The sequence below is a fragment of the Equus przewalskii genome, chromosome 2, assembly GCF_037783145.1.
Source record: "Equus przewalskii isolate Varuska chromosome 2, EquPr2, whole genome shotgun sequence".
Taxonomy (NCBI): Eukaryota; Metazoa; Chordata; class Mammalia; order Perissodactyla; family Equidae; genus Equus; species Equus przewalskii.
Window position 1 is genome coordinate 41,095,793 of NC_091832.1, and position 15,747 is coordinate 41,111,539.

The 15,747-nt window shown below is 44.5% G+C and overlaps 1 protein-coding gene across 5 annotated transcripts in view; it reads right to left on the minus strand.

Annotated features, from left to right (window-relative positions):
- Nucleotides 1-202: 202 nt before the first annotated feature.
- Nucleotides 203-15,747, minus strand: part of UBE4B (ubiquitination factor E4B) — a 122,736-nt gene continuing 107,191 nt past the window's right edge. For all 5 annotated transcript variants that reach the window (XM_008517176.2, XM_008517177.2, XM_070610869.1 and 2 more), the window contains 5 exons: nucleotides 11,401-11,535; nucleotides 8,547-8,738; nucleotides 2,633-2,807; nucleotides 1,902-2,048; nucleotides 203-1,570 (listed from right to left, as the gene is read on the minus strand). In XM_008517176.2, coding sequence (XP_008515398.1) covers nucleotides 1,509-1,570; nucleotides 1,902-2,048; nucleotides 2,633-2,807; nucleotides 8,547-8,738; nucleotides 11,401-11,535 — 711 coding nt within the window. In that variant the 3' untranslated portion in view covers nucleotides 203-1,508. The remainder of the gene's footprint in view (nucleotides 1,571-1,901; nucleotides 2,049-2,632; nucleotides 2,808-8,546; nucleotides 8,739-11,400; nucleotides 11,536-15,747) is intronic.

Here is a 15,747-nt window from a genome sequence, read left to right on the forward strand (position 1 = left end):
AAGCTTAACCCCCTCAAACAAGCAAACAGTGAAATGAGAACCAAATGGAGCATCAAGACGGACACAAATACGAAAGTTTTATTGCAAAAATCGCAGCTCCTAACCGGCCCCAGAAAAGATAATCCAGCATAGGCAAATTCATTGGGCTCTTGTTCTTTACCCACCCCTTTGTTTTCCACAAAAAGAAGAGACTCAAAGAAGATTCCTTCCGAATGTGCATCACCATTTATTGTAGTTTGCGTTAGGAATTGAACAGAGGACATGGTCTGTGGAGGGGGAAAAAAGGAAAAGAAAAGGAAAGTATGTTTTTGTAGACTTAATTTCTTCAAAACACTTTATGGTTTCAAATCCTTTTTTACCCCAAAGGAAATTCAAGAATTCAAGTATGTTAAGTAGGGAGCAGTAATACAAAACGTCTCATGTTTGCGTGCGTGTGTGTGGGTGTGTTTGTGTGTGTTTTTACAAGCAGACATACTTCCACATTTCTTGCACCCCTTTTTTGCTTTGGTAAGGCCAAGCCCCAAAGGACACGTCATACAAATGACCCCTGCCTCGAACTCACAGACCCAAGGGTTGAGGAATTTATTTACCTTCATAGGACAACTGGAAAGGCTCCGAACTGTCACGTGGCATTAGAAACACCAACCCCCCTCCCCGCCAAAACCCTAAGTCACGTAAATCCTGACGTGCTTCAACACCTCCTTTGCTGCCGTCGCTCCTCAGATTCCTAACAGAGGGCCTATTACAAGGACCAGAGCAACAGGATTCTCTTCATTTTGTTTAGAATAAAAAAATTTTAAAGGGACATTTCAAAAGAAAAAAAAAATAAAAAACTGAAATTCAAATTCTGAAAATATCTTGCCTTTTTTATTAATCATGTCATCTAACACCAATTAAAAAAACAAATATGTGAATATGATATAAAAATACGATCCCAGGATTAACACTTCGTCGCAGGCACAGTTATCTCACAGAATATATGTTGGAGGGGCCAGGGATAGGAGTTTATTTTTGTTTTTGCTTCTCTTAAAAAAATCCACAGCAGTGCAAGTAGGGTCAGGAAGAGAGAGGGCGGGAAAAAGATTCTTTAGCAGCAAAATGTCCAAGGTTCTCTAATCACAATCAAATCAACGGATACTGGATTTAGGGAAAAAAAAAAAGATGAAGGGGATGCTGCCCAGACCCACTCGTCATCAATTACTAAGACTTCTGTTGCAAAAGCCCCAAATTGTGACGTATGAAGGACGTGCTTTCTTACACAAGTAATCATAAAATGTGTCCCTCAAGCTTTTGACCAAGTTTGTCACTTAAATATATGTACAGGAAGTGGGCTCTTCTTCGCATTCACGTCCTTGCAGATCTCCGCCGTTTGGTCCCTCCGGGGGGCTCTCGGGGTACACGGCCGCATCTGGCCTCCAACGCTGGAACAGCATTCTCACCACTGACGCTGCATCTGCTTCCTCGCCGGCCTCGGCTGCTTCTGGCAGAGGGCGGGCCAGGGGCACGGTTTAATGATCACTGTTCTGCTTCTCTCTCATCCAGGCATGAATCTGTTCTTTCAGTTCGGGCACTGAGAAAAGAAAAGGAGAGGATTAATGCCCCAGATGGGAGGGCTCTTGGGAGAGATGATGCTTGTAGTTCTGCATAAATGGAAAGAAAAGGCCATTCATTCCCTCCTTAAACTGAAGATGGAAGAAGAAACAGGACGTGGAAAGGAAGGCCTAGACTTCTATAATGAAGAAGAGCAAAGAGTGGTTTCTGTCTTTTCTATTAAATGTCATAAACCATGCAGTTTCTGGACTTGAGAAATGTCCCCCTCTGATCCGTCTCTGCTACACGATTTTGGTTCCACTGCTTGGTACTGACGTAGGCGCTGCAACTCAAGCTTCGCCCTCCTCTACCTGGTTCCAGCATGCTCTCCGTCAGCGTCTGTCGATTGAAGGGGTCCGTGGGGGAGTTCAGCAAGTGTCGCAGGATGATGGAGCGGTCCATGATGGTGCCGGAGGGCAGCCGCACTGGGTCAGTCATCAGGGTGTCCATCAGAGGGTCTAAAGAGACAAAGCAAACTCTAACAATAGAGCCCACAACTGAAAAAGAACACAAAACAAAGCCCCTCCTATCAGTGAAAAATATATCCATAGGAACAGCAATCAAATGGCCCCTACGGGGCCCCCAAGTTTAGAAGGATATGAGCGTCAGATAAAGGCACAGACACTGCCTTTTGTAGAGGGGAAAGTACCCTTTTGTCAGCTACCGCTGGGAGGAAAGAATACAGAAAAAAGAGAGCAGGACAGACAAAGCCGCAGGCCCTCAGGGCTCTGCAGCTAGGACTGCAGGCTAGAATCCTTCATGCCAGGACTTCTCAGAATTCTTTGAAAATTCAAATCCCCACTTGCAAAGGCAAGGCTGACCTTAGAATCTTCAGGGTTATTATCTGGCTTAAAATGAGGCTAAGGACTTTTCCCTTTTAATTTACCATATGAACTAAAAGTAGGCAAATGAAATTTCAGACAGTGTCTCAAAAAGTAACTATATTAAAAAAATGAAAAGCACAGAATATCCTCTTTTAATGTCACATACTTCAAGTTAACTCAAATCAAAGAATTCAGCATGGAAAAGAGGGCCTACTTGCCTCTGAACTCGTCTGGCGCGTCACTGTAGTCGATCTCCGCGCGCGCGTTCTTGGCCACTATCTCCTCCACTTTCTCAGCAAGAAGTTTAAACTTCTCTATTGCTATCGTTGATTTGATGCCTGCTTTCCGCATCTTCGAAATAACTTCTTCAAACAACTCTTTGCTGTAAGATCTCTGCAAATGAGGAAAGACAATGTAAGACAAACATATTTTAAGTGGAAAAACGCAAGCCGCAGAAAATATCCAAAGTATGATTTGGTTTTTTTTTTATGTATATAAAAATACTTTCACATGGCTATAACTACATAAAGACTGGGATAACACACATCAAACTGTACAAGGTCATTACTTTATTCTGGGGACGGCTTCAGGATTGAGACAAACGATGGGAATTTTTAAAGTTTTGAATTATTTTACGGCAAAAATGCATTTCTATTAAAATTTAATTAAAAAGAGGAGGGGCCGGCCCCGTGGCCGAGTGGTTAAGTTCACATGCTCCACTTCGGAGGCCCAGGGTCTCACCAGTTTGGATCCTGGGCGCGGACATGGCACTGCTCATCAGGCCACGCTGAGGCGTCATCCCACACGCCACAACTAGAATAAACAACTATGTACTGAGGGGGATTTGGGGAGAAAAAGCAAGGGGGAAAAAAACAAGAGAGAAGGAAATGTAGTCTATTTCAGTCCTTGCAAGGCACTGTGTCCTAGCAGTGTATGAGAGGAGCTGGGTGAAAACAAGCCAATATAGTTCATAATCAATAGGAGCTTTCTCCCATTCACTGTCAATCTTTAAGATGTTCCACACTATTAAATGTCGGGTGCTCTGCTGACAGGAGCAGAAGCGATTTATGGCTACAAAAGTAGGAGGGAGGGTGTAGAGGACAGATGAACCTTGACTTGAGTTCTGGCTTTACCATCTACCTGCTGTGTGGTCTCAGGAAATCCCTAACTCTCCCGAGCCCGTTTCCTGAAGTGTAAAATGGGGGTAACAACATCAAAGTCTATCATATTTTGCATTTATGGGAAGAACACTGGCCACTTGTCAAAGCAGAGACAATGATGCAAACCTAGGAGGGGAATGATCAAATCTGAGCCTCTGAAGGACAGGACCATAACCTGTGACCTGTTACTTCCACACAAAGATTCACACTAACATCTTTAGGCTGAATTCATCTCAATCCTGGTCTTCTCTGAGAATGCTGGATTTTGAAATTCCTCAATCTTTCTTCTTTCCTTTTTTACCTTCAGCTTCTACATGAGTGCACATGCTTACCTTCTCTCTCCACACACTCCCACAACCCTTATTATACCCATGCCGCTGAGGGGAAGACAGAGGACAGGGCCCAGCAGCGACAATCCTAAAGCCATCTTTACAACCCTGGAAAGTGCAGAGAGCCTTGCTTATAGTTTTTTGAAACTAAATTACTACATTAATTCAACAAATACTTTATTTGGTGCCTACTTATTATGAGCCAGGTAAGTGGTAGTCTCCATCCCTTTGGGAAAGGGCACAGGGGATAAATGACCAAAAGATGACAGTAAGATGTTAGAGGGGCAAAAATGCACTGGGAATTACTGAACCTTGGGCATTGCTATAGACACTACTGAGAAGATTTCACCTTGAACTTCTCTTTGTAACAAGGAGCCATTCCTAGCCCACTTGTCATCTTCATAAAACATCACCTACTCTATTTCTCAAAAGATGACTTTTAACCAACTGACTTGTGCTTGTAAGTCAACTTCCAAGACAGAGCAGTGCAGTGGGAGCATTATCGGAAATCAAAAAGTTCCTACGAAAAGGGGACGTGGCATTCAGCCTCAAAGAACAGTATCGATGCATCGAACAAATACGTATTACTGAGCGGCTGCTTCAAGTTTGGTGTGGGCGGGTCAGAGGAGAAGCAAAGACGTTCCTGACTTCAAGGATCTGAAAGAGTGGTTACAAAGTTAAACACAAAAATATCTGCAAGTCACTTATCTGAGAAAGGTGTAGTATCTAGAATATGTAAAGAACTCTTATAACTCAACAAAAAACACAAGCTAATTTAAAAAAATGGGCAAAGGACTTGAATAGACATTTCCCCAAAGAAGACGCACAAATGGCCAACAAGCACACAAAGAGGTGTTCAACAGTATTTGCCACTGGGGAAATGCAAATCAAAATCCCATCACCGTGGACACCGCTTTACTCCCACTGGGGTGGCTATTTAAAAAGAAAAAACAAAACAGAAAATAACAAGCGCCGGCGAGGACGTGGAGAAATGGGACCCTTGTACATTGCTGGTGGGAGTACAACAAGGGGCAGCCGCCGCCGAACACAGTTCAGCAGCTCCTCACAAAGTTAAACACAGAACCACCACGTGACTCAGCAATTCCACTTCTAAGTATGTACCCAGGAGAAGGGAAAGAGGTAGCCAAACAAACACCTTTCTATGAATGTTCCTAAGAGTGTTAACTACAATAACCAAAAGGTGGCAACGACCCAGATGTGCACTAATGGGTGACTGGATAAACAAATCATGGTATATCCATGGAACAAAGTATCATGGAGCCGGAAACAAGAATGAGTACGAACACACACTACAACAGGGGTCACCCTTGAAAACATCATGCTACGTGAAAGAAGCCAGTCACAAAAGGTTGGACGCTGTATCATTCTGTTGATGTGAAATGTCCAGAATAGGCAAATAGATACATCTAAAAATAGGTAACATACAGACAGGAATTGGACGAGTGACTGCCAGCGGCTGGGCTGAGTGGGGAATGGACAGTGACTGCTTAATGGACATAGGATTTCTATCTGGAGGACTAGAAAATATTTTGGAACTAAACAGAGGTGACAGCTGCACAACACTGTGAATGTACTAAATGCCACCAAACCGTCCACTTTAAAAGCGCTAATTTTATATTAGGTGGATTTCACCTCCAGAAAAAAAAAAAAGGAAGATTGCACGAGAGAAGGGAGACTTCCGATGGGCTCTTTACCATTTATTTTTTAATGGAACGTGGTGTGAACAGACAGCGCTTCACAAAAGTCACATCTCCAATGCCCCCACAGAGCCGGAGTCCGCCCGCAGAAGCACAGCCGGACGTGGCCACCACGCGGCTCACCGAGTCCCGCTAAGTCCCTCTCCTGGGCCCTCTCAGCTCCAGGGAGAACGGTCCTGCTCCACACCTCCCCGGGCAGGGGCTCGCTCCTCAGGTTTGTGAGTGTAAAGCTCAGCGGCTCTTCGTGCTGCTGCCTTCTGTCAGCTCTCCTGGACACCTGTCTTTAGTCCGCTCTTGGTGCGCACAGAGAGCAGTCTCTCAGTTTCTTGCCTTGCACTGCTGCCTTCTTCTTCTGGCTTTGTCTTCCCAGGGAACAGGACACACCAGAACAAACCAAGACCCCGGTCCCCAAAGGAGAAAATAAAGTTCTGCCACCTCTCCTCTGAAGCTTTCTAGCCTTCCGTCTTCCTCTCCCAGCCCCACAAACCCTCTTCCAGAACAATCAAATCAGCAGGCCCCTAATCAGCTTACAGCCAACACAAACAAAAAATGCCCAAGAACCAAGACAAACACTACAGCGGAAAAGGAAACAAAAAGTCCACTTAAAATCTGTTTTTCTCCACATTGTGTCACTGGCAGTTGTGCATGTTTGCTTCACGGGTCTAAGAGCAGGGCTATTTAGACATTCCAGAAGACCCACGGACCACTGAGTGGAAACTGCTGTCTAGGAATCAAGCCAGGTGCCACAACAGGCCACCACCGCAATCCACAGGCATTACCCGAAGGGGGGACGTTTTGTTGGTCACCAAGAAAGGGAGCTGGAGGCACTCCTTTGTCACCCACTTGGTTTTCACTGCTTCACTGGGTGTGCTGCGGTCATCCACACTGCAAACTTTGTGTTACACTAACCGCTTGCGATGTGGCAGCCACAGCAATACGTGCCAGGAGAAAAGGGAGCACTCCAAATGACTCTTCCAAGTCTCTTAGAGTAAAAATGGAAGAGTCCCTGGGACGTTCCACCCCCGACCTCTTCCAGGCTAGAGAGGCCCAGCTACACTCTGCCTCTGCCGGAGGAAGATGACAACCTCGACTGGGGAGCATTTCCATTGCCTTTCCCTCTCTACACGCTACAACTTATCCTCCATTCTAAATACGTGCAGTATTATATAGCTGTAGGCTAAAAAAGCATTTTAGTATCTCCCCAGAATAACTGCAAACTCCTAACCTCCTCCTTTACCACTACTTTTTATGGAAAAACTGCTTTAGACATACGTGGTTTTATTCATTGCAGGCACTTTGTCAAGACCACACCTCTTGTTTACATCTCAAAGTACCTAGAAATGTGAATTATATCTCAATAAAGCAGTTATTTTTAAAAAAGTAGTCACAATTCCCCTGTTTTAACCCTTGGATGAGATATGAGTAAGGAATCTCCTTGAATGCCTACTGATAGTTAACCTGAGATGTGAATAACATTTGGATAGACAGCATGAACAAAGATGGAGAGACAGAGATGAGCATGGAACTTTTTGGGTGTTTTTTTTTTTCCTGGTGAGGAAGACTGGCCCTGAGCCAACATCTGTTGCCAATCTTATTCTTTCCCCACACCACCCTCCCCGCCGCCCCCAGAAGCCCCAGTACATAGTTGCATATCCTAGTTGTAAGTCCTTCTGGTTCTTCTATGTGAGATGCTACCTCAGCATGGCTTGATGAGCGGTGTGTAGGTCTGCACCCAGGATCTGAACTGGCAAACCCTGGGCCACTGAAGTGGAGCGTGTAAACTTAACCACTATGCCACTGGGCCGGCCCCGTTTTTGGGCATTTTAGGTGGAGAACAGAGAGACTAAGAATATAGGCTCAGGGCTAGACTGCCCGTATATGAATCCTGCCTCCACCCTACACTAACTCTGTGCAAGCTGTTTAACCTCTCTGTGCCTCATTTTATTTTAATTTTTATTTTTTTGCTTTATCTCCCCGAACCCCCCTGTACATAGTTGTATATCTTAGTTGCAGGTCCTTCTAGTTGTGGGATGTGGGATGCCGCCTCAACGTGGCCTGACGAGCAGTGCCATGTCCGTGCCCAGGATCCGAACCCTGGGCCGCTGCAGCGGAGCATGTGAACTTAACCACTCGGCCACGGAGCTGGCCCCTGTGCCTCATTTTAAAATGAGGAATCTAACTAAACCTCTATTACAGGATTTTGTGAGGATCACATGAGTGAAAATAGGAAAAGTGGTTCAAACTTCGTATACAGTTAATAAACATTAACTATCACTATGTTGAAATAATGCAGGACAGAAGAACACGGGGGAGGAGGAAGGCCTCTATGAGAGTATTGGAAAGTCAAACACTGAGGCTGGCAGGGGCAGCCTGGACTAAACTGGCAGCTGTGGAAATGAAAAACAGAAAACTGAGAGGATCAGGAGGGACACAAGGAATAAAGGTGGGGGAAATGTCAAGATAACCAGACAAGGCTTGAAACCTAGAGCCACAAAAGTAACAGCAGCGCTAAAGCAGCGGACTTGGGAAGAAGATCTGGATTCCCTGAGAAAACCTGGGAATGTAATGGGTTTGTCAAGTAAGGCCCTTAGCAGGATGGGTTAAGAACTCAACTAGAGACAGATCGGGGAGGCAAATCTGCTCTTTACCCCCAAAGGAAAACAATCAATTCATCTCCATTTACACCAGACAAGTTCCCCTTGCCACTGTGGTCATTATTTCCATTTACAAATTAAAAACTTCTCAAACCACATTTTGAAAAGTATCACCTTCCCTCATTCCAAGTGGGGAAAATCCAGGGAGAGATGGATACGTAATCGCACAGGGTCTGCCAGGAAATCCAGAGAGAAGCAAACCCAGGTCACCCAGTGGAGCAGCCCGAGCCCCAGCCTCCCTCTGAAACCGCCTGCTCCCTTGGGCACTGACCTGGTCGTCAGCAATGGCTTTAGCAAACCGAGCACAATCCAGCTGCAAGTAAATATCTGTGAGTTGGTCCAGCAGCTTCTTTGGTTCAAAGCCGTATTTCTCAGGGTTTTCAACTTTCAGGTCACGGCACTTGGGACCACAAAGTTGCTGGAGATTAAAGTTCAGCATCGCAGCCAATCGGGGTCCAAGTTCCTAGGAAATCACAGGATAAAGGACAATTCATGCTGTTGAGACAAGCGAGAAGGACCAAAAACTCCCATTTCAGTGGAGGCACAGGAATTGGCAGGATTAATCTTCAAAGAATCCCTTACATGTGCTGTGTATCAGAAGCTGAAGAAGGATATTATATTCAAAATTTTCTTTACTCGCCATCTCTAATCCAGTAATGCTAATATTTAATAGGATGTTGCATTTTGATGGAATACTTATAAATATCAATGAAAGGCAATATTTTCTTTAAATTCATGCTTTCAATTATAAAAACAAGGATCACTCCAAATTTGTTGAGAAACAGATAAACAAGGGGGAGTTATTCTTAATTCCATCATCATAACACAAGTCACAGAAGTTTTAGAGTATGTTCTTTCAGTCATCATTCTGTGCATTATTTTTGTATAAATTTCAGAAGTCCCTGGCAGTTCAGGCAGTGTGCTCTGATGCAAAGAGGGCAGAAATGCGAAAGAAAGAGAGAGAATTTATGTCTTGATTAGTTTTAAGTCTAGCCAGTGAGACAAAGCAAACTTAAATGAAACAACTAAAAAATAATTATCAAATAACATGCAATAACCCCACAAGATGACTCCTCACCTAGTACAGCTGGGCACACAGCACTTTAAGCAGACCTGAGACGGGAAAACCTGGCTTAGATGAGAGAGCGCGAGAGTAAACACCGGCCACAAAAAAGGAGAAGTGAAAGCTTTTCTAAGTAACAAGGTTTTCACTGAATTTAGTGATTGGATTTACACAAACTGAACTCAAACCCTGCTTTTCAAGAACCTGCTTCTACACAACGTAGAGTACTCTTGTATTTAATTCTTAAGAAATTGTGAAATAATGGAGTGATAAGAATAGGATAGAGTTGGTATTTTTTTTTTGAAGTGGGACATTTTGAGCTAGCCAGCAAATCAGTGTAGCAGAGGAAAAGGAAACATCGAAGCAGGCCAGCAAAGACTGAAGGCAGAAGACTACGGCCAGGGGTATAAACAGATCAATGAGAAGGCCTCAGAAAAAAAAAAAAAAAAAAAAGAATTTTGGGGGCCTGCCCAGTGGCGCAGCAGTTAAGTGCACATGTTCTGCTTTGGTGGCCCGGGGTTCAGTGTTTGGATCCCAGGTGTGGACATGGCACTGAATGGCAAAAAAGCCGTGCTGTGGTAGGCATCCCACATATAAAGTAGAGGAAGATGGGCATGGATGTTAGCTCAGGGCCAGTCTTCCTCAGCAAAAAGAGGAGGATTGGCAGCAGTTAGCTCAGGGCTAATCTTCCTCAAAAAAAAAAAAAAAAGAAAAAAGAATTTAAATTGACATGAAAACATTAGACTTAGCTTTCAAGAATTTCCTTTATAAAATGAAGAATTTAGAACTAAAAATAGGCTTTATGATAATTTAGTATCAAGTAATTTTTACAGTTTCCTACCTTCTAAAAATCAAATAGCACTGCCATTGGAGCCACTGAACACAAAACGAAACACGGTTTAGTGCAGGGATCGGCAAACTGTTAGCTGCAGGCTAAATCCGGCCTGAGGCCTGTTTTCACCAAGTTTTACTGGGACACAGCCACACTTGCTTGTTTATGTGTTACCTGCGACCGCCTCTGCACTGCAACAGCAAAGTTGAGTAGCTGTGACAGAGACCGTTGGCCCACAATGACTAAACTATTTGCTGTCTGGCCTTTATAGAAAAAGTTTAAAGAACTTCCATTTGCAAACTTTTACGGGAAGCAAGTGTCTGAAATACCTTGTTTAAATTAGTTGCAGTGTCTTATGCTTTCAATGGTGAGCTCTGTTTTGTTTCAGGTTCCACTGCTCTTGTGCTGAAATCTATCTATGAAGAGACAAGGAATGCCAAGGGGAGCGAGGAGACATCTCTGGAGTCGCACACAGGCTGGGCTGTGGTGACAATGTTCCAGGGAAGAGTGAATACGGAAACTGAAGGACACGTGGTAAAATTCCACCCCATTGTAACCTTGTCTCCGTATAGCCAACTAACTACCGAGTCTCAGGCTCCTTGCCTTCTTCACTACCCTCGTCCTAGCCACACCACCACGCTTCTCAACGGTGTGTCGGGCGAGGGAGGCCGAAGCAAAGCGGGGATCTTCAGTTGTCGCTGTTTCAATTTCTGAAACAGGACCCAGGCTTTAGAAATCATGTCAAGGCCAAACATTTTGACTACCTTTGATCTATCATAGACTCAAATTATGGCTCTCATTAACCTTTGCCTTCTTGAGTGTAACAAAGCTACCCCTAAGAGAGCCAGAGATCTTACACATTACCAATTATTTCTACGTAGTATACTCTAACTTCTAACTGATGTTATCTTATACTTCACCTATAAATAAAATATAGGAACCAACACCGATAAAAACATGTCATAGCTTCAACATTAATAATTCAACGTGCTGCCTAAGCAGAAAGTGAATTAAGTTATCTTCGAAGTGACCGCTCGCAGACTTTAGTCTATCAACAGAGCGCTGTGTGTATCAACTAGCATAACCGGGAACAGAATCAGTAACGGAATTTCACTTTCAGTGACCGCAATGCTGAAATGTCCAGGATTTCTACAACTCTATTTAGTTATAAGCGATAGAATCTGAATGTGGAATCCAACAGACAAAAGAAACACCCTGAGTTCTACTCACTGGTCTGAGGAACGGCTTCTGGACCTGCTTCGTGAGGATATGGAACATGTCCACGGTTTCTGTGGCCAGGGCAAGATAGGAGCGCGAAACACGCTCGTCCTGAGCAAGCTGAGACTGACGGGCCTGCTGCTGATCCTACGAGACATTGAACAGAAGCCAAACACATCTCAGGACGGGTCGGCAACTCACCAAAATGCCAAGTGCAGAGAAAAACACAGTCAGCTCATAACTGGAGAAGTGCGTAACAAAGCCAGCATTCTTACAGAATGACCTAACAACTCACACCAGCGAATCTTCCAGATAACTCAAGTTTATTCCTTTCCGCATCAGAACTCTTTAGGACTTTGAATAAGGTGACCGTGGCACATTATTTAACTCACAGGAGACTCAGTTTTCCCAATGATAAAAGAAGTCCCCATCAACGTCTACGCAGGATGAAATAAGCGAATCTTCGTGTCATGCCTAATACACACTGGCACTAATAAAGGAGAGTTCATTTCCCTAAATAACTTTTACTCAGGCAGCATTAGTTTAAAAACATGTGATGTGTTACGCTATGACACTAGGTCTACAGGTTTTGCCCTCACATCAAGCGCCTGTAGACTGCTAAGCTTTTGAAGTTTGTCTTTCCACGCTGTTAGGCTGTCACCCCTTCCAAGTGTCAGACTGCGTGCTTCTGGCACCATCCTCCTCCAATTCTGCCATGGGCTGGGAAACAAGATGAAAAGCTGTATTTGACTTACGGGTAAAATAAAGTAGAACACTGAAGGCTCTGAGATGGATAAAATGCAGGAACATCAGTAAAGACTCAAATCCTCCATCTGCTCAGAGGCCAGTTTACTTTATGTTGGGGGAGGGGAAACAGCTAGAACAGCTGAAATTGCCAAACGAGTGCCCCCTGGGTAAGCGCCTTCTGAGTACGTGCTCGGCGGAGATTCTGCAACAATTCTGCTGGGTGACCTGTCCACTGCCCCTTGGTCAAGAATGCGCCTACTGAATGGAAGGCTGAACCAGGGAAGACACAACAGCAGCAAGGGGGGAACTACCTAAATGTGTGTCTGGGTGTCTCATTTATTCATCGATAAATGTTATCCATCCCCTTCTACAGACCAGCCCCTCCTTCAGGCACTGGAGATAAGAGTACAGAACAAGACCAATAGGGCTCCTCGCCCTCATGGAGCTTAGATTCCACATAGGGAGCCAAGCAATAAACAGACAAACACCCAAACAGATACATAATAAGTCTGATAGTATGAAGAACTAAGCACATAAGGGGAGAGAAACGGTGCGCTGGGGTCAGGGGATGCTATTCTGGAAAGAGTGGTCAGGGAAGGTTTCTCTGAAGAGGCGACATTTAAGCAGATATCTGAAGGAAGTGAGTCAGCAAAAATCTGGGGGAAGACTGCTCCAGGTACAGGGAACAGTAAGTGCAAAGGCCCTCATGGGTCGGTGGAAGGGCAAGGAGGCGAGTGTGGCTGGGCGGAGTGAGTGAAGGGAAAGTGGCGAGGCTGATACTGCAGCGTCCTCTAGGCCACTCTCTAACTCTGGATTTCACCTGGGAAGGGAAGCCGGAAAGGGTTCTGAGCAGAGTGGTGATAAGGAGTGGATTGAGATTTTATCAGGGTGGAGACTGAGATCAAATAGGGGGCTATTACAGTAATAAAGGTAGAAGGTGGCAGTGGCCTGAAGGTGGGGGGAAGAGGTCAGATAATGGATATATTTTAAGGTAGAGCCTAGAGGCACTTGGGGGGGAGGGTGGGGGGAGGAGAGAAAGAGAGAAAGAGAGAGAGAGAGAGATCAAGGAAGACTCCAAGGTGTGAAGCCAGAGCAATTAGTGGAATGCAGCTGTCGTTTAGTGAGATTGGGCAGACTCAGAGAGCAGACCTGGAACAACACCAAGGGTCCAGTTTTAGACAAGTTTGAGATACTTATTAGACCACCAGACAGAAAGACACGTCAACAGCTGGTTTTGTAGGTCTAGGATCAGGAGAGATCTGAGCTGGAGAAGCACATCCTGGAGTCTTCAGAATATAGATTTAAAGCCTCGGAAAAGATGAGATCACCGAACAGTGATTTTCAACTTGGGGCATCAGGTCATGTGTGGGAGTGTTTCTGGTTGCCCAATGACTTAGGGTAGGAGGGTAACATCACTGGCATTAAATGGGGATGAGCAAGAGATGCTAAATGCCCTGCAATGTATGGCGCAGTCTCTCAAAATAAAGAATTATTATGACATAAAATTCCACTATGCTCAAAATACCAACTAGACCCTCACTGAGTGACCACCCTAGAGAGCAAGTGTGGAAAGAGAAGAGGATAAGTCTGAGGGCTGAGCACAGGAGTCCTCCAACGCTTAGAGGGTGGGGAGGTGAGGAGGAGCAGGCAGGCAGGAAGTGGCTTCAAAGTCAAATAGAAATAGCACTTGTTAGGGATTATTTACGCCCTTTCCTATCCATTAACACAGAAAAATCAATATACTTGTTTGGTTGTCTCATAAACAAATGCTATTAAGAACTGACTGTGAACGAGATAATGTGCTATAATCCCTGATATGGGATTACATATTATAATTACATAATACATATAATTATATATAGCACATGTACAATATAAGCTGGTCCAAGATAAGAATCACGAGTGACATAAAGTGGGCACTACAAAAGTGTAGAGAAAGGTGAGACTCTGCAGCTACACTGACTGGGGAAGGCCAACAACGGAGGAGTATTTGGACAAGACCTTACTCAAAGAACAGGCAGGGGGCTGGCCTGGTGGTGTAGCGGTTAAGTTCACGCACTCCGCTTCGGCAGACCAGGGTTTGCTGGTTCAGATCCCAGGTGCAGACCTACACACTGCTTGTCAAGACATGCTGTTGCAGGCATCCCACGTATAAAATAGAGGAAGATGGGCACAGATGTTAGTTCAGGACCAATATTCCCTAGCAAAAAGAGAAGTATTGGCAGTGGATGTTAGCGCAGGGCTAATCTTAAAAAAGAAACAAAACGGGTAGGATTTTAACACATAAGAATAGAAAGTAGAGCATTTTGGACAGGGGATTGTCTCAAGGCAAACGAAACAGTAGGAGCTACACATCCCGAGCACTTTCCGTGGGACGGTCCTGAAGTCTAGGCCATCTTCCGCCTGTCCTCATCAATCTCTGGCAAGGCAGGAATTCTCTCTGATTTATGGGTGAGGAAAGAGAGATTAAGCAACTTTTAATATGTGGCAGTGCTAGTTCTCAAACCCAGGGCCCTGGACTCCAAAGCTGGGGGCTCTTTCACCAGGGTCTCATCTGTTTCCCCAGCACATTCTGAGGGCCTGGGGACTGGTCCAGATGAGTTGACTGACTGCAATGGAAGGTAAGCTTGGCAGGATGTCTCAGAGCCACCCTGGGGAGGCGTGGAGCATCAGGCCTGGGGCTGACTCCATCCTGAGGCAAATGGAGAACAACGGGAGGGAGGTTTTGGAGGCACAGTAACAGGATAGTTTAAGGTGCGTTTAGAAATGAATATGAGGGTAGTGGGCAGGACAGACTGTAGACGATGCCAGTACAGCACCGATGAAAAAGAAGACAACCACTACCCTATCCCAAGAACACAATTAGAGGGGCTCAAGGAGCATGGTGTCATGGACACAGAAGAAATCTGGCATTCATGGAAGCCCCTCGAAGGGTTTAAGTCTGTAGTTTAAGTATGTTGGCTAGAGTAAGATGTAAAATTCTCATCAAAGCTGCAGAAATACTTGAAATGAAAACCCTCCCTAAACGTGTTTCAATACATTACTTTTAAGATACTTTTTGACTCCACAGCATTAGAACCTCAGCAATACTTTCATTTTAAGACTGCTACTGCAAGTAGAGAAAAAGTAGTCTTCCCATATCGTACGTGAGAACTCCTTCTGGAAAGCAGGTCTGATTTGGAGACTAACCACATCAGGAACAGAACTGACTAAAACACGAAGTCACCAGCAGCTGTCAAGGGCCTAGAAACTGGCCAGGGAACCATCTAAACGGATGCAGTAAACGTCAGGAGAGGGTAGTATGCTGTCACTGGCACAGCATGAATTTCTTGCAGAATCTGGCAGAACAAGCCTCTTTTCAATTATTAACTGAATATAAAAACCAAGATCAATGGAAAGGAAAAAACTCCCCATGAGAATCCTTAGTTATTTACAGTATTTGTCTAAAGAAGATCATAGGAACAAATCAAATTCTTGTCTAGTAGACAGACTTCTAGAGACTTATTTCCTAGTTACTTTCCTAAATCTTAACGAACATATTCAAACAATAAAAGCTCTTCTCTAAAAAAGCCCTTTAAAATTAAAAAGGTAGATAAAGTTTTCTGGACACAT